The sequence below is a fragment of the Drosophila serrata genome, unplaced genomic scaffold (genome assembly GCF_035046125.1).
Source record: "Drosophila serrata isolate PLE 108 unplaced genomic scaffold, ASM3504612v1 contig_110, whole genome shotgun sequence".
Lineage (NCBI taxonomy): Eukaryota > Metazoa > Arthropoda > Insecta > Diptera > Drosophilidae > Drosophila > Drosophila serrata.
The window spans coordinates 9,594-36,071 of record NW_028257008.1 but is presented as its reverse complement, the minus strand read 5'-3'; the positions used below and the strand labels follow the sequence as shown (position 1 = coordinate 36,071).

Here is a 26,478-nt window from a genome sequence, read left to right as displayed (position 1 = left end):
TTTTTTTGTGCTTGTGAAGACGGGAAACCCCCTCGGCAAGAATTGTAAAGTTTATAAATATCTTTGCTCTTTTAGCTATTTATTGCCTTCTCAGCTACAATAATTAAGTGTGTATTACCCTTTGGGATTTAGACAACGGTACCGTTAATAACCTTCTCATTGTCATAAATTTCCTTGGCGTAGCACAGATTGGGATAGTCGAAGGCGGCGCCATAGCGATTCTTGCATCCGGAAGTCGACTTCTCGCCTGGGTTGTACACGGGCTGACCCACAATGTTGGAGGTAGCAAAGTTGCAGGTTAGCACAAAGTGGTTGTAGAAATCCTTAGAGAAGCGCACTGCGGCACATCCCACATGGGTGTTCTTCTCAGCCACAGCAATGGTAAACTTGGCCACGTTTTTGTTGGGCAAATCTTCGGGAAAGTTGGCCAGGATATCGGGAGAGGCATTGGAGCGCTCTGCGAACCAATTTTCGATCTGCTCCTTCACGATCTCCGCATCTGTGTACTCCGACTCCGCTCCACTGTAGCTGAATATGGCATTGTTCTGACCAGCATAGGCGAATCGCTCGGTGCTGCGGCACTTGTCCGGCAAGGACTCGCAAGTCTTCACGTTGAGAAGAGCCAAATAGGAGAGCTCCTCGCACCAGGACATTTTGGCCATACGAATAGCTTTGGGTAAGCCCTCTATTTGACCTCCAGCCACTTTGTTCCGGAGCTCGTTAAAAAGGGTAAGGATCAGCTTGTGATGGGGTTCGATCTTGACTATACGAGAATCCTTAGGGCAGTTTTCGCTAAAGTTCTGTTAGAGGAATTTAAAGGTAATTTTTGGATAATAATATTAATGCGAGGGATATTGCAGTATCTTTTCTTACTCCTTTATTATTGCAGGCGATGTGCTTATCCAGACAGGTGGGTAGAGCGCAATAGTCCACTGCAGTGGTAATGGAAACCACTGCCAGCAGGATCACTTTGATTGCTTTTATAACAAACATGTTGGTGCTTTCCACTTGACTCTACAGTTGGGTCTGAGAAATCATAGTGGCGGAGCCTTCTTTTATATGCCCCTTGGGGAACTGGAATTCATTGTTCCACATGTTCAATGGAACTCAGCTGTGAAAATATTAGGAGTCACAATCCAGCTGCGATACGAAAGCACTAAAAATGTAAAGTTTCTCTTTAAATAGAGACTGAGCAGCGGTCTAAGCTCCAGTTAAAAGTCACCAGTTAGCGCCAAACATTGAAACAACATGAAATCTCTTTTACTGCTCAGTGTCGTGGTGGGATTCACCCTCGGAGTGGACTACTGTGCTTTGCCCACGTGCCGGGACAAGCACATTGCCTGCAATAACAAAGGAGTAAGATGTAATATATTATACATGTGTAATCTTACCGTATTTCCCTCCCAGTATTTCGGTCCAAACTGTCCAAACAATTCTCGTGTGGTCAAGATCGAACCCCATCACAAATTGATCCTTGCGCTCTTCAACGAACTACGAAACAAAGTGGCTGGAGGTGAAATAGAGGGCTTACCCAAAGCTGTTCGTATGGCCAAAATGTCCTGGTGCGAGGAGCTCGCTTATTTGGCTCTACTCAACGTTAAGAACTGCCAGTCCTTGCCGGACAAGTGCCGCAGCACCGAGCGATTCGCATATGCTGGCCAGAACAACGCCATATTCAGCTACAGTGGAGCAGAGTCGGAGTACACAGATGCGGAGATCATGAAGGAGCAGATCGAAAATTGGTTTGCAGAGCGCTCCAATGCCTCTCCCGATATCCTGGCCAACTTTCCCGAAGATTTGCCCAACAAAAACGTGGCCAAGTTCACCATTACGGTGGCTGAGAAGAATACCCATGTGGGATGTGCCGCAGTGCGCTTCGCTAAGGATTACTACAACCACTTTGTTTTCACCTGCAACTTCGCCACCTCCAATATTGTGGGTCAGCCTGTGTATAAACCAGGCGAGAGGTCGACTTCCGGATGCAAGAACAGATATGGAGCCGCCTATGACTACCCCAACCTGTGCTACGCCAAGGAAATCTACGACAATGATAAGGTCATCAATGACACGATTTTCTAAGTGTAAGATTGATTGCACGCGTCATTTTGCTAGGTACATTATTTATTATTTAAATGCAGACAGGAATTAGAATTCTAATTGAAGATGGAATGTTAATGTGGGAAATATGGATGTAGCGTGGCAGCTGCGGCACGCGCCTCTAGGACCTTGTGGGTATTGGACTTTAGATGGTTTTGGTAATGCTTTCTTTGCCGGAAACTAATGTGGCAAGTGTCACATCTGAAAGGGAGAAACGGGGTGGAGGAGTTGCATCATCTTCAGACTGCATGTTTAGATTTGTTATATTTGCATATAAATTAGATTTTTGTATAATCCTTTTACATGCAAATTGGGAAAATAAATGGAGCTTCATATAATTACCTGTGATCGCCGTCCGAGCTGTGCTGCTTCTGATGTGCCCGGCATGCGCTTGGCGTCACAAAAGACTTGGGACAATACTCGCAGTAGTAAATACGTTTGCTATCATCCATGTGGATTCTGTGCAGGAGAAAAAAATTAGCTAAAGATGGGATTACTCGTGAGTATTATTTACCTCTCGTGCGAAGAGCGAGCACTGCTGAAGCGAAAAGATTTACCGCAGTTGTAACGGCACACAAATGAACGCTCGGACGAATGAGTATTCATGTGCGTTTTTAGTTCGGCGGCGACGGTAAAAGCGGCGTCACATTGCGAGCACTTGTGGGGACGTTTACCCGAATGCCGCAAAAGGTGAGTCTTCAAAACGAAGGCGGAAGACAGCCTCTTGCCGCAAATATGACACACTTTGTTGCCTATCGTGGACAGTTGGCATACTTCGCTGTGCGTGTCCAGCAGGATCTTGCTATGGAATTTAGCCGTGCACTTTACGCACTCATGGATGCAAGGATGCTTTAGAAGATTGCAGTGCTTGGCCAGTTCTGCTGCCGTGCGGAAGCCCTCCTCGCAATGGTCGCAAACGAATCTAAAATGGAATATTGTTTATAAGCTTTTCCATAGTAGTTGAAATTAGCTAGTATGAATAAAAATAAATACTTGGTATCGGTTGATACGTCATGCAGCTGGTACTTGTGGGTCCTTAGCTCTTCCGCATCATCAAATCCGAGTCCACAATTGCTGCAGGTGTAATTCGTAGAGTCGGGACTATAAATTGTTTCGATCTCATTGGAGTCGTTGTATGTTGATTCGACATTTATTTCCTCAAGAGTCTCATCCGAAAACTGAGTTTCAGCTGAACAATCTATAGTGGCGTATTCATCCAGAACTAACGAAGGCGTCAGGTACTCGGACTCTTGTGGCTTTTTAGATATCTCGGCAAGGTCATCTTGGACCTCCGGCACAAAGTTTATCACATCTTCCGGCGGGCTGAGTATTCCGTCCGACAGAGCACCATCGATCCATTGGCCCTCCCCATTCTCTTCAGCCTTGGCCCGGTCTCCCTGGAGTTGTAGCAGTTCTTGAGCCTCAATGCAAACTCTGCGAAAGTCGGTGGCTATCTTCAGATCAAGCAGACAGTTTTGGCATATCCATTTCGGTAAATTATCATCGTTCTGCAGCTAAAAGCTGGCCTTTGTAAATATCCTTCCTTACTTTTATATCATGTGGATTTGATACTCACCATTATATGGGTCAAGTCCTCTATTTGAACAAGAAGCGATGCACTCGAGGGATCGAAAAGATTATTGGCTGTTGCAGGATCTGCTTCTTGCGAACAGGTCCTGCAAATGTCCCCCATTCCTTCAAATTTAAAGAGCAAAATCGATCAAACACGGAAAGTTGATTTGTTTGGAAAAGAAGAAGAGACGCGACATTCACTCAAAACAACCCCCAAACACAAAAGTCATTCAAAGTGGACAAGCCATTCACGTGGCAGCGTTGACAACGCGCTTATATTTAAAATTGGATTTTTATACACAGCGAGTAGGAGCACTCGCGACCCTCTTTTTGTGCAGTTTTGTGTTCTGGTGTAGAGTCAGATGCGTCGCGCGCAAAAACCAATGTTGACAGGTCTCACAGCTGCAAAAGAACCAAGTTTAATGACATGATACAACATCCCTGCTGTAAGAATGAATAAATCATTACTTACTGATATTTTCGGTTATTCGTGTGCAGCAACTCATGTCGCTGACGAGTTGACGTTGAGGTAAAGGCCATTTCGCAGTACTGGCACTGGAATGGTCGCTCATTGGTGTGCGTACGCTCGTGGACCACTTTGCTGCTGCAGCCGCGGAAGGTCTTATCGCAGAAGCGGCAGGCGTAGGGCCGGGCATCGGTGTGCAGAATCCGGTGGCGACGCATCTCGTTTTCCGTGTAATATCTAGCCTGACAGACGTCGCACGCAAACGATTTCTGGCCGGTGTGGCGCAGCATATGTAGTTTTAGATAGGTGGAACACTTGAACACGCCACCGCACTGCTCACAGACCCAGGTCTTTGCGTTACGCTTCGCTTGTTTAGCCTTGCGGGCTGTGATCTTGTTGCTCTGACTAACCTCTTCCATGTTTTGGCCCTCGTCCTCCTCCAGGAACTCTGGATTCGCCAACGTGTTTATCTGGTCCTCATCTGCATACTTCTGGTCCTGTTCCTCCTCTATCGCCGCCTCCTTCTTCTCGGTGTGCTCGTCTTCATTCTCTTCATCCTGTTTACCTTGATCAATGTGGTCTTCGAAGAGAAGACTATCACCATGTGGTTGGGATTCTTCCATGTCATCTGTATACTCGATGAATTCTTCATCATCTTTACAGCCTTTAGCTCCCATTTTATTAGAATTTTCCATCCATTGCAAGTGCTTCTTTTTGGTGGCCAAAAAGGACTGATGGACGTTCAAGAACGTTGAGCGAAAAGTCAACATTTTGTTTAGCTCCTCTTTACATTCATGGCAAATATGATCCGGCATGGACTTATCTGACTCCAGCTAAAAAAATTAAACTTTTTAATGTATAATAACAATTTTAATTCGTGTTACTTACAAACATGTCGGTAATGTCCTCAATCAGTCTTATTAATTGGTAGTTTGACTTTTGAAAGAGCTTGGTACAGCCTGATTTATTGTCTATTTTTATGCCACAAGTGCGGCAAAGCGAACGCATCTTAAACATTATTAGTAAACAAAATCTAAATGCATTAAATATGTTTGTATTTAATTGAGAATTGATTCGGAAGAAGAAGAGACAAAATGCCAGCTGATCTTGTTGTTGTTGATGCAACGCCGTCCAGTGTGTACACACTGGCCTCGGAAATACAATTCGAATTTCGCGAAAAGATGTCCATCAAACTAGCGTCGAAATAGAACGGTGGAAAAATGGAACATGGGGAGGATCTTAAATTTTTAATTTATTTCGAAATTAAGGCACTAATTCGAATAAAATAGTGTCTAAATGCTAAAAAATCCCCTCCATGTACCATTTTCCCACCGTTCCATTTCGACGCTAATTCATCGACGCTAGTTTGACGGAAATCGCGAAAAGCGGCATTTCAGCGACCTAATCGTTTGGTCACACAGTTTCACAGTCACACTGCCCGGCAGATAATAATAAAACTTGTTCAAAATAATAAAATTTTAAATATACCCGGAACCATGTCCAGCGAGTGTCGCATATGTTGCGAGAAGATCTTCACCCCGCATCCGAAGAACCTCTTTGAGAAGCGCAACCACCGGATTTTAACGGCAATCCAACAAATCACTGGTTTAGAGGTGGCGTCCCTTTCTTATGTGTAATAACTTGACTCAAATAGTTAACTTTTAGATAGTATTGGAGGAGCCGCTACCCAAGCACATATGTTCTTGCTGCCTGCTGGATCTAAGCCATGCCGTTGCCTTCCGGCAGCGATGTTTGCAGGCGCACGAGTATCTGCACCGGAACCCCAACAGATCGAATGACGACTTGGCTGGCAGCGATTCGGGTATCAAGAACGAGCTGAAACGTGAACTTGATGAAGATGACTACGAAAATTCCTTTACCTCTGAAGATAAGGATGAATTCGCATCACTTATGGTGTCCGCGCCGGTGTCCAAAAAAATAAAACAGGAGACACGGATGCCCAACAGCCAATCGCCGCGCGTTAGGATCAAGCGCCTTCACGTGCCGGAGCGTCGGAAACCGGCTACGTCAGAGACAACTGACAGGGGCGTCCGTAAAAAACGTTATCGCCCCAAAGTTTATCCCAAGGACAAGAAATATGTGTGTGATCAGTGCGGCTGGGCTTTTGCCGATATGAGCAACATGAAGGACCACAAGCTGCGGCACTTTGAGAAGAAACACGTTTGTGACGAATGCGGACGAAAGTTCTACACTCAGCCGCTGCTCAGGCTGCACATTCGGGTGCACCACAAGGGCGAAAAGCCTTATGTGTGCAAGTACTGCGGAATGGGATTCAACAACAGTCCCGCCCGCTGTCGGCATGAGCGGTAAGGAAAGCCTCTCAGTAACCGAGCCCTGTTCCCATAATTGCATTTTTTTCTACAAATTTCTTAGACAAGTGCATCCCAACGAACTCGCCTTTAAGTGCAAAATCTGCGATAAACGCTTTAACAGCGAAAAGAGCCGGATCAAACATCAGGACGGGCACAAGAGTAACCAACCCGATGTGCACTAGTAAGGTTTACCTCCATAAATATAAAATAATTTTATATAGAAGTCTTGTCTTATTCCAGTTGCGAAACCTGCAACAAAGAGTTCAAGGAGGCCTCGTTTCTGCATCGGCACTTCGCCACCAAGTACCATCGCAAGCGCATGAATCGGCTAGCGGAGAATCCGGGTGACGAGGGGAACATGACCGATCTGGACGAAAGCCAGGGGGATCCAGAAGACTTAAACCAGGAAGATTTGGATGACCTCTTTGAAGCAATTAACGACGACCAGTATACTGAAGATCAGTATACCGACGATTTCGTTAATGCTGACGACGACGAAAATGGCCAGATTCTTGAGGAGGAGGAGCCTTACGAGGATGCCGACTATGAAGCAGCTTATTTGGAGGAACTGAACGATTAGCGGCTCTTAAAACGGAAACAGAAGTACCAGGAAAGCTTGATATATAGGTGTATTGGTTCAGTTCAAACAGTTCCAAGGTGTGTGGAACCATTATTTGTGTGTCGAAAAATCTTCTTTTAAGTTATACCAATCCGGACACCAGTTTCAAAGCAAATGATTAAATAAATGAATAATGTATTATTATTATTTATCTAATGAAAAACATGTGTTAATTTCGCTAAGAACTAGTTCTGATTTAGCCCTGGAAATTTTTTAAATTCGTCTGGGTTTGGGAAAACATTTAAACAACTTTTCCATTTTATAGATATTTAATTTAATTTTTTTACATATTTATTTTTACGATCTGGTTGTTAAAAAATTGGTAATTTTTGGCGCTCAAGCAACGGTCACACTGGCACAATATTTCGGTTAAATTTGTTGTAAGTCGCCGCGATGTTTTTTTGAAGGTAAGTTTCTGCATTTTCAGCCCATTATTTTATGTAAGGAACCATGGAGTACTCGTGAATATAATAGACATTATTGGATTATTATTGGTGTACTGCTAAAAACACGTACATATATATGTATGTATGAATATTACATGTCCCATTTACTCCATTTACAGTTAGACAATAAGGCAAAAGAAGCAGACCTTTGCCAACAATAAGATCTGCTTGAAAAAGCTCGTTTTATAGAAAAGGGGAAGCGAAAACCCATCTATTCCGATTCGGAGAATTGTCAATGAAAACTCCCATGTCAGCAGCACCAAAAAATATGGACCCCCTTGCAGAAAATTTCCTTGAGGCAGCAGAAAACATAGTTGCCAACTCTAGTTCGAGGGTCGCCCAGGGAAAGTTTGTTGAAATTGGCAAACTGATTCCCCTGCCTAACCAAGCACCGGTTTTAATTCAGGATTTCAATAATATGTGTACACTACGTAAGGAAGCTGAGAACATTGCACCGGTTCAAAGGCATAAGGAGTCCCTACTTTGCGATAAGTGTGGTGCATTGTTTAAAACCACCCACAATCTGAAGATGCACAAAATGCGCCACGAAGGCGTCAAGGATTTTGCCTGCACAAGCTGTGACCAGCGGTTTGTAAACCAATACCTGTTGAAGGTACACGTGCGGGTCCGACACTTGGGCGAAACGCCATATGCCTGCAAGTTCTGTGAGAGGAAATTCTTTACTAGCACATCACGCAGTTATCACCAGCGGTAATTTGACATTGAAGCAATGCTTATGGTTATCCCTTTTTCTATGTATCCGTTGGTATTTCGGCAGGACTCAACATATTCGAGACTGGAGCTACGAGTGCAACTTATGCAGCGTAAGGTTCAATACAAGGACCGACTTGAACAAGCATAAGTACCGTCACACTGGCCAAAAACCTTTTCGGTGAATAAGTTGTGATAAATATTTCAAAATAATATAATACCCTTCCATTTAATTTTAGATGTGAAGTATGCAACATGAGCTTTCCTCGACGATCTGATTTAAAAAGTCACTACAACACGCAAAGTCACTACAAGAAAGTCAGCAACAGGGCTTGATCACTAATGATGACGATTAATTGAATTGATTTAAACAATACAGTGAGATGGTTTGTTGAGGCACTGGATTGCCTTACTATCTCCCGGATCTCACTACGTTGTATATTATGTTAGAAGCCTTTTGGTTAAATCGGATGAATTTCGTTTTCGTTTGTTAATCATTTTGATATTGTTTTCTAAAACTAGTTCATATTACATTACATTACTTGTTTATACATAGTTAATAACAATTTATTATGCCCAACGTTCTGTAACATTCATCTGAATGTTCTCGCCAACACTTCATAATCTGTCCTCTATGCTCAATATTTGTAAGCGGTTATAATCAATGAACTAATAAGCCTTAGATATAAATATTTTTGTTTACAAAATTTAAAATTGTGCGCCAATTGCTCAAATTGGGCAGTCACCATGGTATGTAGACATCTAATCAACCTTTCACTACCAAATGGCCATCATAATGGAATTAAAAAGTGAAAGTGTTTCAGAAACATTCAAGATTTAGTGTCTTACTGATCTTCTGAAATGTCGTCACAGTGTCGGACCTGTGGTCAGGAGACATGTAGCAATAGTACAATAGATATCTTTGAAGGAAACGATGTAATCATCAAACAAATCGCTCTGGTAACAGGCCTTCAGGTAAGTATTTTTCAAATACACTTTAAACTGGTTTAAATAATACAACTTCATTGCAGCTTATTGACCAACTGGATTTTCCGAAGAAAATATGCTTTTCTTGCCTGGGCAGCTTGAGGGAAGCCATACATTTTCGGGAGCTTTGCGTTGCCACAAACCAACGCCTCATTCTTGATACCCTGGATTCCGGATCAGAGAATCAGGATCAAGAGGATTTTAATGATACGCCCATTAGCACGGCGAAATTGGCTTTAAAAATAAAGAATATTGATGATGATGTGGAGACCGAGATAATTAGGCAGATAAAGGAGATAATTGAAGAGGATGAAGCGGAATATTACAATACTCACTTACAGAATCCCACAAATACGGAAGCCACCCGCAACACATCTCATGGAACTCAACTAATCCCCCAGGAAAGCACACAAAAAAATGTACAAAAAAAGAGCAGGGCCACAAAGATATATTTCTGTGATCAGTGCGGCAGGGAGTTCAACGACAGAGCCAACCTTCATCTGCATCTGGTCCGCCACACGGGCATTAAGCCCTTTGAGTGTCCGGACTGTGGGAAAAGAGAATTCAACATGTATCTCTTGAACATCCACATACGTGTCAAGCATCGCGGAGAGAAGCCTTTCGCCTGCAAATACTGCGACAAGAGATTCGTGGACAGCACCCAGAGGAGCCGCCACCAAAGGTAATTTACTATTTTTCTTATTTCGCGAATTCAATAATAACATTTGTTTCACTTAGTCGGATGCACGAGCTTAAGGTGACAAACAAAAGGTACAAGTGCGCATTCTGCAACTTGAGATTTGAGGTCAAATCCCAATTGAAAAAGCACGAGGTTGTGCACTCCGGTGAGCGTAACTTTCCGTAAGTAAGGTTAATTACAAGAAATAACAGTTTTTGATTTATAATATTTTTAATGCTTATCTTGCTTATCTATTATATTTTCAGCTGCGAAATATGTAATGTGTCCTTCACTCGTAATTTTAACCTAAAAACCCATTACCGATCAAAGCTGCACAAAAAGAACGTTGGGAAAAAGTCTGAAAGGAACCTAGAATAAAATAAGGCTCAAATAATTTGTAACCTTCATTTCAAATTTTGACCATTCTCAAGGGAACGCGTGACCATTTCCATGGACACGCAGGTGCCATTCGCCACGAAGCGGAAGATTATTGTAAACAGAAAAAAATCTTTGTTTATGTTTGGGCACTGAAGTAACAAAACAAATTAATAAAATAATTAAATCAATTTTGGTTTACGGAAGTGTCGCAAGCAAAATGCCTACTCTGTGCCGTACCTGTGGCTTGGGGGCCGAGTATTCAAGGAACCTCTTTGACAAGGAAGCTAAAGACATTCTGTACAACCTACTGCAACTGACGGGGATTTTGGTTAGTTTTTAAACTTGAAGTCTTAAATAATAGTATTCATTTTGGATTTTAGTTAACTAACGAGAAGGGCGTGCCCCCGCAAATCTGTGTTTCCTGCCTGCTGGACCTGAAGGAAGCCATTGCCTTTCGGGATCGATGCATCAGGACGAACAACTTGTGGTTCGAGGAGCAGAAGAATAATAATGAGGAATTAGAGTCTGCAAGCAAGGAGGCAGAAGGAGAAATACCATCAAGGGTTTCCGTACAGGAAACGAAGAAAAAGGATGACATAACTTCGAATACAACAGATGAAATATATCCTTTAGATACAAAGGACGCCATGCCTGCTGAGATCTTGGATCCCTTGATAAGTGAGGAAACTATCAAGACAGAGAACGAATCCCTACATTCAGACAGTGAGCCTGGCGGTTCTAATGACCAGGAACCTGAAGAAATAACACCACCACCGGCAACACAAAAAAAGCGAGGCAGACCAGCCAAAATGATCAAAAGGGATGCATCTGAAAAGAAAGGGATTAGGAATAAATGGGCAAGGGCAAAGAGGATTCAGGCAAAAAAGGAGGGCCTGTACTTCTGTGACCAGTGCGGAAAATACTTCAGCGAACGGGGCAACTTTAATGTCCACCTCCAGCGTCACACGGGATTGAAGCAGTTCGAGTGCGAGGAATGCGGCCGCAAGGAACTTACACCACACCTTCTCAATCTGCATGTGCGGATCAAGCACCGCGGGGAGCTGCCTTATGTGTGCAAGTACTGTGGCCAGCGGTTCGGCAACTGCAACCTTAGGTTGCGACACGAGCGTAATCATAACCCCCGACCCCGGCAATACAAGTGTCCCATTTGTGATAAAGGATTTCAGGAAAAGAAAACTTTACAAAATCACGCCGTGGTGCACACTGGTGAACACCCATTCCAGTAAGTTTAGATTCAAATGTTTAACTATTTAGACTAATTTTAATTTCTTCCCCAGCTGTGAGCTTTGCCAGACGCACTTTGGTAGGATGACAAGCTTGAAAACTCATCTCCGTTCGAAACGACATAAAAAAAATGCCGAGGAGCAGCAGAAAAAAAATAAGGACGAAGATTTACAAACAGTATCAAATACCTCTAGCCTTCGTGGACGTGGAAACTTTTCCGTAAATAACATAAAATTAGTTTAGATATAATTTTTCATTCATAAAATATGAAAAATAAATTATCAATTGCAATGGTTAAAATTTTGGCATTTCCATGGACACGCGGTCGGGCTGTTGCATGTGCAATTCGCCACGAAGCGGCAGATAATTGTAAACAGAAGAACACCTCTGTTTATGTTATGTTATGGACACTGAAACACATAGTAAATGGAGCAATTTTGTTTGACGATAAAATAAGAGCCGGACTAGCAAAATGTCTACGATGTGTCGAACCTGCTGCCAGGAGTCTCAGTATTCAAGACAAGGACGGTACTGACATTCTGTTTGACGTGCTGAAACTGACTGGGATTATGGCAAGTTTGTGAACATGACTTTGGAAGTCCTAAATAATTTGTATTCCTTGTTGGTTTCTATGTAGTTAACTGACAACCCGGGCGCACCCACTCGTATCTGTATGTCCTGCCAGCTGGACCTTAAGTCAGCCATTGCTTTTCGGCAGCTCTGCATAAGAACGAACAAAGTATGGTTCCAGGAACTTGACACTGCGGACAAGGAGACGGAGTTGGAGGGTAGTAAGGAAGAGGACGACATTAATTATAATACAACAAAAAAGACTTAAACTGAGGTCTTGGATCCTTTAATTAACGAAGAAACTATCAAGGTGGAGGACCAATCCCTTCAATCAGAAGTTGAGCTCAGGGATTCTAGCAATCAGCAACTCGATGGCGTTACTGAGTTATCTACTAAAACACAAAAAAAAAAGAGGCAGACCACCCAAAGGACAAAGTGAATCCGTGGTTATACGGCTGCCCGAAAAGAAATCGCAAAAAGAAGCGACTAGGTGGAAATGGGCAAGGGCGAAAAGGATTCATGCAAAGAGGAGGAGGGTCTTTACTTTTGTGACCAGTGCGGGAAATCCTTTAGTGAGAAAGGCAACTTTAATGTTCACCTCACGCGTCATACAGGCTTGAAGCAATTAGAGTGCGAGGAGTGCGGTCGCAAGGAATTCACACTTCACCTTTTTAAACTGCACGTTCGAATCAAACACCGTGGAGAACTGCCTTATACATGCAAATACTGTGGCCAGCGGTTTGACAACTGCATCAAGAGATTGCGACACGAACGTGGACACAAGGAAAGCCCCGTCCATCGGCCGTGCGCCATTTGTAAGAAGGCCTTTAAGGACAAGATCGCCCTAAGGTTCCACGCCGTGGTGTACACCGGTGAACAAGCATTTCAGTGAGTTTGAATCACCCATGCGGGCTGTTTACTATTAACCTTATCTTATTTCCTATCCATCTTAGCTGTGACCTCTAATTAATTAATCGGAAGAGCAGCTTGCGAACTCATTTTCGCTCGAAGCGGCACATAAAAAGGGCAGAGGAACAGAAATGTGAACAGGAGCAGAAAAAAGTAGGCGATCAGGACGATGCAATGTAATCGGATAAGTAAACCATTTAAATAATTTTATTTTCTGTAAGAATCTATATATATAACATATATACAGAAATTGTGGTTGTTAAAGATTTGAAGCCTTGAAATTGGTAATAAGTCTTGATATATCTACTTTATGTGGTTATATTATGGAATACATTAATTTTTAAATACGTGTTTAACAACACATACTAATTCAAGAATAACATATAAAATTAAAATCATTACATCAAATACAATCTTTTAAATCACAAATGATTTAGGTTAATTTAAAGTTTTTTTTTAATGTTCCCCCAATGTTTTGTGTTTTGCGACGTGATTTGTTTGTTCTCGTATAAATGTTATGTTTATTTCTTTTTAGAATTCGCGTTTTAAATTCATGAATTCGATCTTGCATAAACACAAGAAGTGCCTGCCGTCCTGATTGCAACCCCTACTTTAACGTTTTGCAGCCCTGGCAACCGGGCTGGCTCTGTTTTGCTAAAAATTTGCCGGCAATGGATGCGCAGTGCGCTGCTGCTGCTGTGGAAAACGCTGCCTCTTTTCCGACTGCTCTCAAACATTCCTCCGGAAAAACGAGATAAGTCGGACGAAGTTGGAAGTTGCCTGAGCCGAACTTTCGAAAGATGCGGAGTACGACCAAAGCAGCTGATAGTGGTGATTCAAAGAGGGTGTGTCTCGCAAACTTCTCAGCATACAATTAATATTTCACTCACGTATATCGCTTCTTCTTCGTTTTTAAAGGAAAACGAAAACGAGTTATTCCAAGACAAAGGCGTTGTCGAAATGTCACCAAGAGAGGGCTCCCAGAGGCAGGTCAACAAGAAGCTGGTGGAGCTGCTCCTAACGGAGGCAGAGGAGACTGGTGCCATATTCACGGAAAACAATGCATCCTTTGAAATTTCCACCAACTGGGAAAGTGCTGTTGATGAAGAAATACTCGAAGATGAATGGTTTGATGAAGAATGCAAATGCCGCACTTGTTCCCAATACTTGATGCTGGACGACACTGTCAAGGATCTCTACGATAAGCGCAACATTGAGCTTCTTCATCACATAAAGGTCGTCACAGGCGTATGGGTAGGTCTCTAAGGCTAGTTTCATTTATCCGACTTCAATATCGTTATTCTTTTTCTTAACAAACTTATTCTAGATACAAACAGGAGTGGAAGGATTAGCCCATCATATATGTGAATGTTGCCAGGAAACTCTTAAAAAAGCCATCGAATTTCGTAATAATTGCATACAAGCCAATGTAGAATATAACCAAATCATACAGAAGGACACAGGGCAAGGGTTTGAAATCTGTGACGAAATAGAGCTGGAAAATGTACTCTACGAGGAATCATCTCAATATATACACAAGGCTTCAGGAACGGGATTATCCGATCTTGAATTTGGCTCCGATAACGAAGACGATTTCCTACTACCCAAGGACAAGGACCTTACCAGAAGAGGGCATCCTTCCAGTTAAAGAAACAGGAAAGCAGACTTCGAGGGAAAGGGAGCATGTTTGCCGTGAAATTGCCAGCATTACCAAATGTAAAACCAAAGAGGAAATTGGCAAGATAGATATCGGGGCCGAAGTATATAAGGTTGTGCTAACTGAATGCAAACGCGAGGAGGAAACAAAGCCCTCTGAGCAGGGGGGTAAGCCAAAGTATTCGCTGGCAGTGCCGAAGCGAAAGAAACCCAAGAAGACCCTAGAGGAGCAAAAGAACCTTCGACGCTTAAAACATTTGGCAAAACCGTTCAGTTATGTCTGCGACAAATGCGGCCATTCGTTCCGCATGCCGGACCAGCTTCAGATGCACCTACTCCGCCACAACCAAACCAAGAACTTTGTTTGCCCGGAGTGCCCAAAGAAATTCTACAATTCCTATCTGCGAAATATGCATCTTCGAGTGCGGCATAGGGGGGAGAAGCCGTGGTCTTGTAATCACTGCAGCGAGTCTTTCACCAATGCAACTTGTCGGCAAAAGCACGAGAGGTAAGTAAGGAACCATCACAAATTCAATATGAAGGCTAATGTCCTATTTACAGGGAAGTACATGGGGTAGGACCACGCATCAGCATGAATCGCTCGGAACAAAGGCAGCTGAAAGCCCTGAAGGAGGAGACAAACGACGGTCGGCACCAATGCAAACTGTGTGCAAAGACTTACTCTTCGAAGCGCACACTGGCTTGGCATATGAACTCCCATACCGGCGAGAGGCCCCTTAAGTGTAAGGTCTGTGCTAAAGGCTTTGCGGGACCAGCTGCCCTTAGGCGCCATGAAATGACCCACGATAAGTTGCCGTTTCATTGTGAGATCTGTCTCAAGGGTTTCCTTCTGCGCTGCCAGCTCAAGGAACATCAGGTTGTACACACAGGAGATCGACCATTTTGGTAAGTCCTTAACTAAGACCATGGTTTGGTTAACATTTTATTTATGTCTCTTGTTTCTTTCTGTCAGGTGCGAGATCTGCGACATATACTATAGATTTAGACGCAGTTTAGACAAACACAACAAGAGCGACGCGCACAAAAACAAAGTTTTGACCACTCAAATAGAGGAAATCGAAGAATTTCCGAGTGCATTTACAGATATATTCGACTTTAACACCGATTTTTCAAAAAATAACGTGTTCCTAACTCAGGAAGAGGAAATCGATGGACTTCAGCTTTCGCTCGCTGAATTTTTAAGCTGCTAAATCACTTACATGTTTATATACAAATGTATTACACGAGCAGATCCTGAATTTTTGTAATCTCAATAGCACGAGCTAGCTAAAAACTCATGAAGAGTAAAACTGAAAGTCATAGGAATAATTAATTCATAAAATTTTGAATCTCAAATGGAATAACACTTAAATGTAAAAGACTTAACGCACAATAGGGATGTGCCAAATACTCAAGAAGAGCTGAACGAATTGTCATATATGCAATCTCATTTAAATATTAATGTACTTAAGTAAAAATATACGTACTTAAAACTGTTGTAGACATATTTGTCCACAATAAAGAATATCGAACTGAATTTGATAATGTTCTATAAGTACAGCATGAAATTTATTTTCTTCAAACCTTTTTAATAATATTTAGAATACACAATAAATTGAACATTTTAAATTACCGCGTAAAAGAACGACCCTAGATAGTGCTGGCAATAAATATGTTCTTTTCACTATCGATTTTCTCCATATTTTTATGAAATATATATCGTATATATATTATATTGATTGATGACTATTATTATTATGAATTATGTTAATATAATAATTGAATTTGTTTTTTTTTACTATTACTATATTTAAAGAGATACACAAGAATACACAATTAATTGAACATTTTAAATCACCGCGTAAAAGAACGGCCCTAGATAGTGCTGGCAATAAATATGTTCTTTTCACTATCGATTTTCTCTATGTTTTTAAGAAATATATATCGTATATATATTATATTGATTGATGACTATTATTATTATGAATTATGTTAATATAATAATTGAATTAGTTATTTTTACTAGTATAAATCATTTATTATTTGTATTACCAACAAATGACATTTCATGTGTTTATGGGTTAATTATTTTAATATTAAATATTAAATAAATTATTAAAGAGAACAACATGAAATAAAATAAATATATGAGAATTCTACCTGTAAACGTGTAAAATTGTTATCTACACGTGTAGGATGTAAAATAACAAAAAATGTATCCAAATGTCGATAGTATCGATAGTGCTCTAATGTTTTGCCAGCACCAATCGATATAAGTTTTTGCAGCTCTAGAGTACAGTCGCAATTTGTAGTACAATTTGTAAAAGGAAAAAAATAAAAAGTTCGATTCGAGTGGAAATTATTGCTGGATTCGCAGAAGTAATCCTTTCCAGAGCTTTGGGCGAGTAGTATCCATCTGAACCCACGACCGCGGACCAATGTCGTGGCGGGAATAGCGCGAAACGCACCCAAAACAACATGATAAACCCAATTGCAACCGAGTCGGAGGCCATCAATTCAGCCACCTATGTGGACAACTACATTGATTCCGTGGAGAACCTGCCGGATGACGTTCAGCGGCAGCTGTCCCGCATCCGCGACATCGATGTCCAGTACAGAGGTAAGTTTCGGCGCGAATTCCCGCGGCCAAGAGTGGAATCAACCTAACCTCCTTCTCTCCAATCCGTCCTATTGGCAGGCCTCATCCGCGACGTGGACCACTACTACGACCTGTATCTGTCCCTGCAGAATTCTCCCGACGCCAGCCGCAGATCACGGAGCATCTCACGGATGCACCAGAGCCTCATCCAGGCGCAGGAGCTGGGCGATGAGAAGATGCAGATTGTAAACCACATGCAGGAGATTATTGACGGCAAGCTGCGCCAGCTGGACACAGACCAGCAAAACCTGGACCTGAAGGAGGAGCGGGATCGGTATGTGACGCTCCTCGAAGATGGCCAGCCCTCGAAGCTGCAGCGGCTGCAGAGTCCGATGAGGGAGCAGGCTAATCAGGCGGGAGTTGGCACCGGAAACGGCGGTCTGAACGGTAATGGCCTGCTCTCTGACAAGGGTCCATACGCCTTGGGCGGCTATGCCGGTTTGGTATCGGGATCCGGCGGCTTAGCCTCCGGTAACGGTGGCAGCTCTACCCCCAATTCTGAGCGCTCCGAGCGTCATGTCAGTAACGGCGGCAACAGCGGCTCCAACGGCAACATCAGCGGAGGTGTTGGCGGCGGCGGAGATCTGCAGCGCACTGGCAGCAAACGCTCGAGGAGGCGGAACGAGAGCCTGGCCAACAACGGTAACTCCCTGGAGATGGGCGGCAATGAATCGAACTCTGCGAACGAAGCCGGCGGCAGTGGCAGCGGTGGAGGAGGAGGTGGCAGCGGCAACGGTGAGCGCAAATCCTCGTTGGGCGGCGGTAGTGTATCGGGACAAGGACGAAAGGCTAATCTTCAGGTGGCGGTCGGTAGCCTGGCCAGCGGATCGGCTGGTACGAGCAGCGGTGTAGCAGGCGGTGGCGCCAGCGGCAGTGCTGGTGGAGGCGGTGCCGGCGGCAACAATTCCGGAAAGAAGAAGAAACGGAAGGTGCGTGGCGCGGGTGCTTCGAACACTAACACCAGCGCACGCGAGGAGACGCCGCCGCCCGAGACCATTGATCCAGACGAACCAACATATTGCGTCTGCAATCAGGTAAGCCTTAAGAAGTGCTTTTATTTTCAAGAAGTTGTTGATAACATACCGCTTCTTCGTCAGATCTCCTTTGGTGAGATGATTCTGTGCGACAACGACCTGTGCCCCATCGAGTGGTTCCACTTCTCGTGCGTCTCCCTAGTGCTGAAGCCCAAGGGCAAGTGGTTCTGTCCCAACTGTCGCGGTGAGCGGCCCAATGTGATGAAGCCCAAGGCGCAGTTTCTCAAGGAACTGGAGCGCTACAACAAGGAAAAGGAGGAGAAGACCTAGATCCACCCGCCCCTCCCGTTGCAGCTCTGTGTCCTAGACCAGGCTTTGTAAATTATTCGATCCTAAGATTTACCTTAATGTACATTTAGTGTCCCCATCCCTATCTTCGCCCAGTTTAGATCCTTTGCTTCAATGGTTAACGGTCGACATTTCTCATTTCAAGTTTCTGTACAAAATAAATACCTTTCTCTATGTACACACACACACACACACATGCACCTACAACTCGTATATTATAAAGTACACTTTAAATTAATTTACTGTAATAAACGTTAATATTCTAAAAGCTCCAGTTGATTCCTTCCTCTGATAAACACAAATCTTATAGTTTTACGAATCTACGGTTTAATTGTCGTTTAGAAGACTAAGGCATTCGATTCAATACATATTACAGTAGTTGATGGTGTAAAAAGGCTTGTAAAATATATATATATATATAAATGTATATAAAACTATTTGGGAGGCTTCTGTAGAAAATGGATGTGGAATTCTTTTTGTGGAAATACTCCTGGACGGACTTCCTTTGTAGCGTGTCAAAACGTAGTCTAAAAGTTAATTCGAGCTATAATGAATGTTGGTATGGCTCTCTTCATCATGGCATCAGAAGCTCAATGTTTGGATTCTGAATGTTCAAGAAGATCTGGTACTGTGAAAAGACCACCAGCCAGCAGTATATCTAAATAGAAAATAAAGAAAGTAGTGGTTAAGAAAACACAATTTTAAAACATAATTAAGTCGAACTAATATGTGACATACAGCAGTGGGTATCTATTAAATTAATTAAGAAAATATTTAACATAAAAAATCCTTTTTCTCTGATATATATTAATATAATCGTTGTACGGTGCTAAGTTGCACTTCTCAATTAGACCAAGAGCTTAAGTTGCAATAAACTTATGTGCCTCTTAACTTATTGACACAAGGTAGTTCGATTTAATGTAACGATTGAAGATTAACTGCTAGCCACTTACATTATAGGCCACCCAGACAAAGTTTAGCAGGGCCGAGAAGGTTTGTTCGAGCTGTAAAATATAGTAAAAACGTTAATATAGATTTATATTTGCAATATCTATTACTCACATAAATGTAATAGCCTCCGATAAGCCATAAGCTCCAGCTAAACTGGAAGAGAATGGCCAGTCCAATTAGACCCAACCACGGCAGCAGCCATCCGCGAGTACTATGGGAATAGATTTAAATTCATGGTTACATTTACTACGTCCCAAACGCTAAGCTAAACGTGGCTAACTCACCTGATCTTGATGCCATAGTAGACCAGGTAGGAGGATAAAATAATCAATAGAAAGTAAATGATGAAGAAGCCACCGGCAATGGGCATGGACGTCCGTATATCCGTCTCGAAGAGCGGCGAGTAGAGCTGCGCAGACTCCCCGCCCGCCAGCATGTAGCCGATCAGTGTAATCATAACCACGGAGAGCGCAGCTGTGTAGCCGGCCACAGCGTAGCTGCCCGTCCGGACATTGTCGGACCAGATAATCGGAGACCAGCAGGAGCTCAGCACGACCATGGTTCTAAGCGGGAATAAGCTTGGGAACCAACAATAAAACTCGTGAGTAAACAGCACTTTTTGGGGTTGGGGAGACACAAAGTCAACGCCCAAATATTTTGTTCAATGAAAATGCTGACAAAACCGTTTGTTTTCGCCGAACTTTCGCTTACCACTTGTGGCTAAGCGGGTTCCAGATATTCAACAGCAGTTAAAACCGTTGTAGCTTTCTGTTATTGGGCGTGGGCGTACTTTTTTAATGAATTGTTTTTAATTAATAAAACAACATCGATAACGGATACATTTATATCGATATCATTAAATCATCATGACTTCGGCGTTGCCAGACATTGGCAGGTTTGGTGCTGCTATTGGCAGCTTTCATTTTCTCGTCAGTTGGTCACACCAAAATTGATGGTCTTGCCGGACGCCATGGAAATGGTGTGAAACAATATTATTTAAAAAAGGAGCGCGTAATTCGCGCAATTAATAATTCCCTTAAATAAAAAGAGTAGTGGTCGGAAATGACTTCTTCACTCCATTTCAAGCTTCTGACTAATATTATAATACCCTTGCATGGGTAAAAATATCTATAAGTATATAATACCCATTCGAAGAGGAGGCACCATAATACAGTAAAACGAATTAACTTTTCACAGTTTGTAATAAGCGTATCGAAAATATATTCATTAAGTGATTATGCCAAGTCCAATCTGGTTGCTTTTTCTCTTAGGAGTTGCGACTGTAGCTGAATAAAGTTGACTATGCCACATCGACACGAGATATTGCTTCTCTGTTGCAAATGGAAGACGAGCTAATTGGATATATGCGGCAGTATGTGCAGAAATTGCAGCATAAAATCGATAGAATGAGGAAGTATGTGGCAAAACTATTTATCTTAAAATAATTCAGATGATAGATCCGTCGTTAAAGGGTGCAGGACGAGTGGAAGACTAGGCGAGAGCAAATACAAACTAATCCCGAACAATATGTGGCCAATCCTTTGATAAGCTATCCACTGATGTTACGAATGCATCTAGATTCTTCCAAATGGTTTGAACTTGCTCGTCAGGATACAGAGAAGGGTAAGTTACATATTTCTAAATCATATTTACAGAACATATATCACAATAATAGTAATCTTAAATTAAACCCTGACAGACCCCCTTCAAAAGTTAGTTGACCAAGACTTGACCGGTGTTACGGACATGGATCTTCAAAATGCCACTCGGGAGCTGTTGCGTTTGCAGGATGCCTACAGCCTGGATGAAAGGGATATTGCAAATGGAAAACTGTGTGGAAAACAATACGAGTAAGTTTTCTATACGCAGTACCCCTTAAAAGCACTTATTAATGTCTCTTTTAAGGTCAAAGCTAAGTGCTGCAGATTGCTTGGCAATAGGAACGCATCTAGATGATCTGAAACATGGCAACCAGGGTTGCAAGTGGCTGAACATCTCCCTAGAGCAGTACGAGGAGCACATGGATCCCGTATATAAGATATTGAAAACTGGACGCTTTCATATTTGGGAGAAAATGGGCAATATTCTACTTGAAATGGGTAAGTTTGTTTACAAAGTTCGAAAAAACTTCTCATTCAATCGTTAAAAATCCTTTAGATAACCTGAATGGCAGTCAATCAGCTTTTAAGAAGTCGTTGGAATGGGCCACGAAGGAGGACGATACTTGGCTGGTCAACCATTTGTTGGAAAACTTGGCTTACATGGCCGTGAATGAGGACAATTGTCGGGGTAAAAATATACTCCCAGTAAAGTCCTTCCTACGCTGTCGCTACTCTACAGAAGGATTCCCATTCCTTCGCCTTGCTCCATTTAAATTGGAGCAGCTCAGTCTGGAGCCTTTTGTTGGAATCTATCACGATGTCCTCTCTCCAGCGGAGCAGGACGATTTAATAAAACAGACGCAGTCCAGACTAGAGGATCAGGAAACGCATCTTAAATTTGTGGAAGCCGCTGTAGAAAATAATGCATCCGATTATATGATACGTCTGCACCAAAGGATCCAGGATATGACAGGACTGGAACTGGGAGAGAGTGACCCTTTAATGGTATCCAAATTTGGTATTGAAGATCAGCATTTCATTCGCTTGGATTGCCAGCAGCCCAAGGTGAGTCTTCTTCACTTGTTTCTATTTATTAAATAAAAAATCTATTTCTTAACAGAGCTTTATTGAACCGGTTCCGAAGGAGTATCGTGCGGCTACTGTTTTGCTTTATGTAAGTTTAATAATATTTCTGCTAAAAGGTTAATTAATTATCCGTAACTGTTTACAGCTAACTGAAGTCCAACTCGGCGGCTTTGCCTCTTTCCCTGCCCTTGAATTTGGCTTTAAACCCAATCGTAGATCGGCCTTGGTGTGGCACAACATGGACAGCTCTGGGAATTGTGATATCCGAAGTCTGCAGGCCACCTGTCCGGTGCTCCTTGGAACGCAGTGGGGTAAGTCCATTAAACCGCCCATCGATTTTTATTCCCTCTCCTTACCGCCCCACCAAACAGTGGCCACAAAGTGGATCAGTGGGTCAGGCCAGTGGCGCAGGAAGCCGTGTCGGAAGTAAAGTAAAGGCGGGTTTACCATTAAATTCTTGTTTCTTTTTTTCCACATTTGCGATAATTTATTCAATAATTTTGTCGTTATTTATATTATGATAATAAATTTTATGCACTATTTTATAGTATTCATATTTAATTTATATGCAATGTAACATTATTTGGGGCTGGGGTTAAGGGGAGGGCTTGGCATCCAATTGTCCGCACATATTGATATCCTCTTTAGTCCTTTTAGGGAGCGGTCTGGGCAGCAGCAGGGCTGTTATATTTTGGCGAGGGGAGCAGCGCGGGTGGGAACGACGCGTTTCCTGATACGTATGCAAATGATATCTGAGGCAGCGGGAGGCGCCTCCGGCAATATATGTATGTATTAAGAAAGGGGGGGGGCGGGATATGAAAGGGTCCGCTAAGTAGGGAATGGAGAATGATGGCAGCACCGGAAACGGAAACGAACAACAAGAACGCGGGCGGGTGGAGAGATGTCGATGTCGGTGTCCGAGGGAATCCGTAGGAATACTTGATTGCCGGCTCTTCTTCTCTCAATTTTGATATCACGCTCCCGCTGCCCATCCCTTGAGTCTCATCCACAGGAGCATCATCATCGCGAGCAGCGGCTGCCACGTCGTCCGGTGCCGCCGTGCCGCATTCCTCGCCGCCTCCTCCAGACCTACGACAATGAATAAGGGAAATGGTTAATTCATATTTGACAATCACAAAGTCAATATAGGAGGATTATTATGTCTGTTCTGTGACAATCTATTACGCAAAAGTTGGAAATGAAATTTAGAGAGTTCGAAATCAGTTTCTTTATACTAGAACTTTTCTAACTTGGAGTTAAATAAATAAATATTTCTATTAAAAAATTTTAAAATATTGATATGAAAAGGTTGAAAATTTATATATATTTTGTTCATTTACATGAAATAATAATAAACTCTAAGAGCTTGGGAAGTATAAAATATATATATATCCCAACGAACTTACCTCCAATGTAGTTCAGATGATCATCATTGCTGGCAGAGGCGCCCGGATGAAGCTTGATTTCTGCAATACAAAACCCGCAAGCGAGCAAACAAAACAAATTAAAATCGGTGAGAGCACGAGATGGCGGAGCCGAGATTGCGTATACGCACCGTATAACCGCAATGTGCCCTCGGCACGGCCCAGCGAGTTTGTGCTGACGCAGTGATAGGTGCCCACGTCGGAGGGCGAGAAGGAACGGACCACCAGCAGCATGACGCCCCGATAGCCATCGCGGCGCTCCGTTATCCCGTACTTGGGCCTGCAATGGATATGGGTTGAAATACGGAGTAGAATAGGGGAGAGTGGTGGTATGGTCCGTAGATGGTAATGGATACGGTGATGTGGAGCGCTCTGGACATGTCTGATGTCTGGCTCCCGGAATTCCCCAACTCACCCGTCGAGCAGCATTTCGGGACCCGGCGAGCCGGACTCCAGGCTGGCCGTGGATACGCTGGCGAATCCATTGGAAGTTCGCGCCCCCTTCAGCCAGTAGGACACGGGCGAGGGCGAGGCCTCCACCTGGCATTCCAGCTGAACGTCGGAGCCCAGCGGCGTGCCCAGCAGTTGGCTGGGAGCCCTTACCATGGGAGCAACTGTGGATGGAATTGCGGAGAGTGTTTGGGAATTAATCCGTTTGTTGCAGTGAAAGGTACAAAATTTTTTTATATATTTCTCTTTAAAATATTCAGTTTGGGAAATCGTCCAATTGGTACGGCCTTAAGCTCTCGGAGCAGTAAATATTTTTAAACCAGACTACAGTCTCTTTTTTTAAAGTAAGTATTAAAACATAAATTTGAGTTAAACTTAAAAGGAACTAACAATTTGTTTGTGTAGCATGGGAATAAGTAGAATTGGTGTTAAGCCTTATTATTTTCTTGTATATACATCAAGAGGAATGCGTTAGATTTAATTCTAAAATTACTTTTTAAAAGAGAATTTCAAACTTACACTGCACACTTAGGGACACTCTTTTGCTGACAGCAGGTGGAACATCATTAGAAGCTATGCACAAATATGCGCCCATCTGACGCCTCTCCAGCCGTAGCAGCCTCAGCGAAGATCCATTGTAGGACTCCACTAATGTTAGTATATTAATATGGAAATTATTAAATATATTCATAACATAAGCAACAATTTTAACTCACCTTTCATGAGCTCTCGACTGCCTGGTTTCCGAATAAGAATCATTTCGCCATCTTCCCGCCGCCAGATGACGCGAGGCTGCGGATTTCCTGTCGCCTTGCAGGTGAGTGTGGCGTCTTCGCCTTCCTGCACAGCCAGATCGGCGGAGGACTCTTCGTTTATAATATCCGGCGGAACTATAGATTCAAAAATAAGTTATTTAAAGTTCTTTTAGATAAGATCAGTAAACCATACCCTGCACATCGATGCAGCCCACTTGTTTCTTCATGGGACTTGTGTTTATTTGGCACATGTAGCAACCACGATCACTTTCACGCAATTTGCTGATCTTTAGCTTCCAGCTAATGGGATTTAAAATTAATTTCTGAATACAATATAACCTTCTTTAAGCTTACGTGTGCATATCCTGGTGCATGACGCTGATCCTAGCATTGTGGGTTACCACGCGGCCTTGCAGGGCCAAGACTGTCTGATCGGATGCTCTCAGCCACCCCACCTGTGAATGGTTATAGGTATTTAATAAATTAATATATCAAAATTCCTATTCCAGAATGTAGAATATTTTCTAATTACTAGAATTCTTTAATAACTCACCTTGTTCTTGCCAAATTCCGCACTGAGCAGGCCAATATGGCCTCGCGTCCTGCCGGATATGTGACATTGTTGATGAACCCAATGAACTCTGGATCGGGATCCAGCTGGGAATTGCTCTCTGCGAATGGACCATGAACGAACTTAGTAGAACGACCCTTTTGCAATTCAATCCCTGAGACCACTTACCGTGATGCTGATTCTGGGCCGAGCCACTGCCGCATTTTGTGGCCATTATCAGGATGACAAACAGCGTCGATTGCAGGAGTTTTGCCATATTGTTGCTGTTGTTGTTGTTGTTGCTATTGTTGTTGCTGTGGCAGTTGCTGCTGCTGCAGTTGCTGCGGTTCTTTTATTTGCTGCAACAGCTGCTTCCCTGGACCTCTTTGTTTTCCTATTATTTTATGGGTATTTTAGTTGCTATGTGTGTTTCGCTTTTCTTTTTTTGCTTCTATTTTTCGTCCTGTGGGGGTCTTGTGGCAATTTCTATTTCTATTTGCATTTGAATTTGAATGCGAATTTCTATTTCAATTCCGATTCCGATTGCGAATTCTATTTACCGCGTGTTTGTGCCAATTGGGCTTTGATTTCCAGATGGCTCGGTTCGCGTGCCACTGCCACGCCCATTGACATCTGCAAGTAAACAAGAAATGCGAGCAAAACATCAGATTCAGATTCAGAATTACGGTCCGTAGCGGAATCATCGGATTAAATTTATTTCGCGATAAAGTGGAAAAAAGGACGAAGAATCCAGCACAAAAGGCTGTTCAATTTGAGTGCACTAAAAGGATGGGAGGTATTTTTTTTTTGGTGGGGGTTTGGGTTTGGGTGGCAGCATCGTCCATCGCTAACTTGATTATCAAGCGTTGCAACAAATTTGGCGTTGCCTGCTTTTAGGGGCATCCAATATGGCTGCCGGGCAAGCTCAATCTATCCATCGCAGCCATATTATTACACTGAGCGAACCAAAGGGTATACAAATTCCATGGGAAAATAAATAATTTATACTTGC

At 42.8% G+C, this 26,478-nt stretch overlaps 13 protein-coding genes and 1 pseudogene across 14 annotated transcripts; 9 read left to right on the top strand and 5 right to left on the bottom strand.

Annotated features, from left to right (window-relative positions):
* Positions 1-58: 58 nt before the first annotated feature.
* LOC110177420 (antigen 5 like allergen Cul n 1-like) lies at positions 59-1,217 on the bottom strand. Its single transcript, XM_020944138.2, has 2 exons — positions 874-1,217; positions 59-800 (listed from the first exon to the last, which is right to left on the bottom strand). Exons 1-2 carry the CDS (start codon positions 991-993, stop codon positions 129-131), a joined length of 792 nt encoding a protein of 263 aa, XP_020799797.2. The 5' UTR covers positions 994-1,217; the 3' UTR covers positions 59-128.
* Positions 1,215-2,162, top strand: LOC110177421 (antigen 5 like allergen Cul n 1-like). The gene is made up of 2 exons (XM_020944139.2): positions 1,215-1,356; positions 1,408-2,162. The coding sequence occupies exons 1-2, from the start codon at positions 1,249-1,251 to the stop codon at positions 2,077-2,079; spliced, it is 780 nt and encodes a 259-aa protein (XP_020799798.1). The 5' UTR covers positions 1,215-1,248; the 3' UTR covers positions 2,080-2,162.
* Positions 2,104-3,897, bottom strand: LOC110177418 (zinc finger protein 711). The gene is made up of 5 exons (XM_020944136.2): positions 3,674-3,897; positions 3,091-3,611; positions 2,612-3,019; positions 2,440-2,556; positions 2,104-2,298 (listed from the first exon to the last, which is right to left on the bottom strand). Exons 1-5 carry the CDS (start codon positions 3,788-3,790, stop codon positions 2,172-2,174), a joined length of 1,290 nt encoding a protein of 429 aa, XP_020799795.2. The 5' UTR covers positions 3,791-3,897; the 3' UTR covers positions 2,104-2,171.
* Positions 3,898-3,905: 8 nt separating this feature from the next.
* On the bottom strand, positions 3,906-5,300 carry LOC110177419 (uncharacterized). Its single transcript, XM_020944137.2, has 3 exons — positions 5,024-5,300; positions 4,142-4,968; positions 3,906-4,071 (listed from the first exon to the last, which is right to left on the bottom strand). Exons 1-3 carry the CDS (start codon positions 5,150-5,152, stop codon positions 3,963-3,965), a joined length of 1,065 nt encoding a protein of 354 aa, XP_020799796.2. The 5' UTR covers positions 5,153-5,300; the 3' UTR covers positions 3,906-3,962.
* Positions 5,301-5,525: 225 nt separating this feature from the next.
* On the top strand, positions 5,526-7,250 carry Odj (Oddjob). The gene is made up of 4 exons (XM_020944134.2): positions 5,526-5,748; positions 5,801-6,462; positions 6,530-6,649; positions 6,709-7,250. Exons 1-4 carry the CDS (start codon positions 5,632-5,634, stop codon positions 7,046-7,048), a joined length of 1,239 nt encoding a protein of 412 aa, XP_020799793.2. The 5' UTR covers positions 5,526-5,631; the 3' UTR covers positions 7,049-7,250.
* A 163-nt stretch (positions 7,251-7,413) lies between these two features.
* On the top strand, positions 7,414-9,078 carry LOC110177299 (uncharacterized). Its single transcript, XM_086841184.1, has 3 exons — positions 7,414-8,244; positions 8,312-8,425; positions 8,484-9,078. Exons 1-3 carry the CDS (start codon positions 7,769-7,771, stop codon positions 8,578-8,580), a joined length of 687 nt encoding a protein of 228 aa, XP_086697310.1. The 5' UTR covers positions 7,414-7,768; the 3' UTR covers positions 8,581-9,078.
* Positions 9,079-9,105: 27 nt separating this feature from the next.
* Nnk (Nicknack) lies at positions 9,106-10,476 on the top strand. The gene is made up of 4 exons (XM_020943958.2): positions 9,106-9,219; positions 9,276-9,913; positions 9,970-10,092; positions 10,177-10,476. The coding sequence occupies exons 1-4, from the start codon at positions 9,106-9,108 to the stop codon at positions 10,286-10,288; spliced, it is 987 nt and encodes a 328-aa protein (XP_020799617.2). The 3' UTR covers positions 10,289-10,476.
* Positions 10,396-11,833, top strand: LOC110177453 (uncharacterized). Its single transcript, XM_086841182.1, has 3 exons — positions 10,396-10,616; positions 10,669-11,531; positions 11,587-11,833. Exons 1-3 carry the CDS (start codon positions 10,506-10,508, stop codon positions 11,774-11,776), a joined length of 1,164 nt encoding a protein of 387 aa, XP_086697308.1. The 5' UTR covers positions 10,396-10,505; the 3' UTR covers positions 11,777-11,833.
* A 98-nt stretch (positions 11,834-11,931) lies between these two features.
* Positions 11,932-13,680, top strand: LOC110177298 (uncharacterized; annotated as a pseudogene). The gene is made up of 4 exons (XR_015273550.1): positions 11,932-12,081; positions 12,171-12,991; positions 13,057-13,228; positions 13,548-13,680. The product of XR_015273550.1 is annotated as an uncharacterized LOC110177298 (transcript).
* LOC110177295 (uncharacterized) lies at positions 13,659-16,205 on the top strand. Its single transcript, XM_020943957.2, is given in 6 exon segments — positions 13,659-13,857; positions 13,931-14,266; positions 14,340-14,624; positions 14,626-15,176; positions 15,230-15,574; positions 15,642-16,205. Coding segments are annotated over 6 exon segments (1,800 nt in total). The 5' UTR covers positions 13,659-13,812; the 3' UTR covers positions 15,880-16,205.
* A 711-nt stretch (positions 16,206-16,916) lies between these two features.
* On the top strand, positions 16,917-18,917 carry LOC110177305 (uncharacterized). Its single transcript, XM_020943971.2, has 3 exons — positions 16,917-17,288; positions 17,367-18,361; positions 18,425-18,917. The coding sequence occupies exons 1-3, from the start codon at positions 17,147-17,149 to the stop codon at positions 18,629-18,631; spliced, it is 1,344 nt and encodes a 447-aa protein (XP_020799630.2). The 5' UTR covers positions 16,917-17,146; the 3' UTR covers positions 18,632-18,917.
* A 39-nt stretch (positions 18,918-18,956) lies between these two features.
* pasi1 (septate junction component pasiflora 1) lies at positions 18,957-20,477 on the bottom strand. The gene is made up of 5 exons (XM_020943972.2): positions 20,312-20,477; positions 19,885-20,178; positions 19,712-19,811; positions 19,603-19,653; positions 18,957-19,307 (listed from the first exon to the last, which is right to left on the bottom strand). Exons 2-5 carry the CDS (start codon positions 20,157-20,159, stop codon positions 19,224-19,226), a joined length of 510 nt encoding a protein of 169 aa, XP_020799631.1. The 5' UTR covers positions 20,160-20,178; positions 20,312-20,477; the 3' UTR covers positions 18,957-19,223.
* Positions 20,478-20,873: 396 nt separating this feature from the next.
* LOC110177403 (prolyl 4-hydroxylase subunit alpha-2) lies at positions 20,874-22,825 on the top strand. Its single transcript, XM_020944107.2, has 8 exons — positions 20,874-21,014; positions 21,072-21,223; positions 21,300-21,450; positions 21,506-21,699; positions 21,758-22,266; positions 22,322-22,375; positions 22,433-22,598; positions 22,659-22,825. Exons 1-8 carry the CDS (start codon positions 20,941-20,943, stop codon positions 22,715-22,717), a joined length of 1,359 nt encoding a protein of 452 aa, XP_020799766.2. The 5' UTR covers positions 20,874-20,940; the 3' UTR covers positions 22,718-22,825.
* Positions 22,748-26,105, bottom strand: DIP-gamma (Dpr-interacting protein gamma). The gene is given in 10 exon segments (XM_086841179.1): positions 22,748-23,376; positions 23,694-23,753; positions 23,843-23,991; positions 24,127-24,325; positions 24,681-24,809; positions 24,878-25,051; positions 25,110-25,216; positions 25,271-25,371; positions 25,466-25,587; positions 25,656-26,105. Coding segments are annotated over 10 exon segments (1,245 nt in total). The 5' UTR covers positions 25,744-26,105; the 3' UTR covers positions 22,748-23,260.
* Positions 26,106-26,478: the final 373 nt, after the last annotated feature.

Excerpts from the sequence above, each read along its gene's own strand:
- LOC110177421 (XM_020944139.2), top strand. The coding sequence starts at position 1,249 with ATGAAATCTCTTTTACTGCTCAGTGTCGTGGTGGGATTCACCCTCGGA. Across the intron at positions 1,357-1,407 it reads TTGCCTGCAATAACAAAGGA|TATTTCGGTCCAAACTGTCC; the intron begins GTAAGATGTAAT and ends TTTCCCTCCCAG.
- LOC110177453 (XM_086841182.1), top strand. The coding sequence starts at position 10,506 with ATGCCTACTCTGTGCCGTACCTGTGGCTTGGGGGCCGAGTATTCAAGG. Across the intron at positions 10,617-10,668 it reads TGCAACTGACGGGGATTTTG|TTAACTAACGAGAAGGGCGT; the intron begins GTTAGTTTTTAA and ends TTTGGATTTTAG. Across the intron at positions 11,532-11,586 it reads ACTGGTGAACACCCATTCCA|CTGTGAGCTTTGCCAGACGC; the intron begins GTAAGTTTAGAT and ends TTTCTTCCCCAG.
- LOC110177299 (XM_086841184.1), top strand. The coding sequence starts at position 7,769 with ATGAAAACTCCCATGTCAGCAGCACCAAAAAATATGGACCCCCTTGCA. Across the intron at positions 8,245-8,311 it reads TCACGCAGTTATCACCAGCG|GACTCAACATATTCGAGACT; the intron begins GTAATTTGACAT and ends GTATTTCGGCAG. Across the intron at positions 8,426-8,483 it reads ACTGGCCAAAAACCTTTTCG|ATGTGAAGTATGCAACATGA; the intron begins GTGAATAAGTTG and ends ATTTAATTTTAG.
- LOC110177419 (XM_020944137.2), bottom strand. The coding sequence starts at position 5,152 with ATGTTTAAGATGCGTTCGCTTTGCCGCACTTGTGGCATAAAAATAGAC. Across the intron at positions 4,969-5,023 it reads AGGACATTACCGACATGTTT|CTGGAGTCAGATAAGTCCAT; the intron begins GTAAGTAACACG and ends TAATTTTTTTAG. Across the intron at positions 4,072-4,141 it reads ACGAATAACCGAAAATATCA|CTGTGAGACCTGTCAACATT; the intron begins GTAAGTAATGAT and ends GTTCTTTTGCAG.
- LOC110177305 (XM_020943971.2), top strand. The coding sequence starts at position 17,147 with ATGATAAACCCAATTGCAACCGAGTCGGAGGCCATCAATTCAGCCACC. Across the intron at positions 17,289-17,366 it reads CATCGATGTCCAGTACAGAG|GCCTCATCCGCGACGTGGAC; the intron begins GTAAGTTTCGGC and ends TCCTATTGGCAG. Across the intron at positions 18,362-18,424 it reads CATATTGCGTCTGCAATCAG|ATCTCCTTTGGTGAGATGAT; the intron begins GTAAGCCTTAAG and ends CTTCTTCGTCAG.
- pasi1 (XM_020943972.2), bottom strand. The coding sequence starts at position 20,159 with ATGGTCGTGCTGAGCTCCTGCTGGTCTCCGATTATCTGGTCCGACAAT. Across the intron at positions 19,812-19,884 it reads TACTATGGCATCAAGATCAG|TACTCGCGGATGGCTGCTGC; the intron begins GTGAGTTAGCCA and ends CTATTCCCATAG. Across the intron at positions 19,308-19,602 it reads TTGTCTGGGTGGCCTATAAT|ATATACTGCTGGCTGGTGGT; the intron begins GTAAGTGGCTAG and ends TTTTCTATTTAG.
- LOC110177418 (XM_020944136.2), bottom strand. The coding sequence starts at position 3,790 with ATGGGGGACATTTGCAGGACCTGTTCGCAAGAAGCAGATCCTGCAACA. Across the intron at positions 3,612-3,673 it reads AGGACTTGACCCATATAATG|CTGCAGAACGATGATAATTT; the intron begins GTGAGTATCAAA and ends GCCAGCTTTTAG. Across the intron at positions 2,299-2,439 it reads AGCTCGGACGGCGATCACAG|ATGTGACACTTGCCACATTA; the intron begins GTAATTATATGA and ends TCTCCCTTTCAG.
- Nnk (XM_020943958.2), top strand. The coding sequence starts at position 9,106 with ATGTCGTCACAGTGTCGGACCTGTGGTCAGGAGACATGTAGCAATAGT. Across the intron at positions 9,220-9,275 it reads CTCTGGTAACAGGCCTTCAG|CTTATTGACCAACTGGATTT; the intron begins GTAAGTATTTTT and ends ACTTCATTGCAG. Across the intron at positions 10,093-10,176 it reads TCCGGTGAGCGTAACTTTCC|CTGCGAAATATGTAATGTGT; the intron begins GTAAGTAAGGTT and ends TTATATTTTCAG.
- LOC110177403 (XM_020944107.2), top strand. The coding sequence starts at position 20,941 with ATGGAAGACGAGCTAATTGGATATATGCGGCAGTATGTGCAGAAATTG. Across the intron at positions 21,224-21,299 it reads TCGTCAGGATACAGAGAAGG|ACCCCCTTCAAAAGTTAGTT; the intron begins GTAAGTTACATA and ends AAACCCTGACAG. Across the intron at positions 21,451-21,505 it reads CTGTGTGGAAAACAATACGA|GTCAAAGCTAAGTGCTGCAG; the intron begins GTAAGTTTTCTA and ends GTCTCTTTTAAG.
- Odj (XM_020944134.2), top strand. The coding sequence starts at position 5,632 with ATGTCCAGCGAGTGTCGCATATGTTGCGAGAAGATCTTCACCCCGCAT. Across the intron at positions 5,749-5,800 it reads AACAAATCACTGGTTTAGAG|ATAGTATTGGAGGAGCCGCT; the intron begins GTGGCGTCCCTT and ends GTTAACTTTTAG. Across the intron at positions 6,650-6,708 it reads AACCAACCCGATGTGCACTA|TTGCGAAACCTGCAACAAAG; the intron begins GTAAGGTTTACC and ends GTCTTATTCCAG.
- LOC110177420 (XM_020944138.2), bottom strand. The coding sequence starts at position 993 with ATGTTTGTTATAAAAGCAATCAAAGTGATCCTGCTGGCAGTGGTTTCC. Across the intron at positions 801-873 it reads TCGCCTGCAATAATAAAGGA|AACTTTAGCGAAAACTGCCC; the intron begins GTAAGAAAAGAT and ends TTCCTCTAACAG.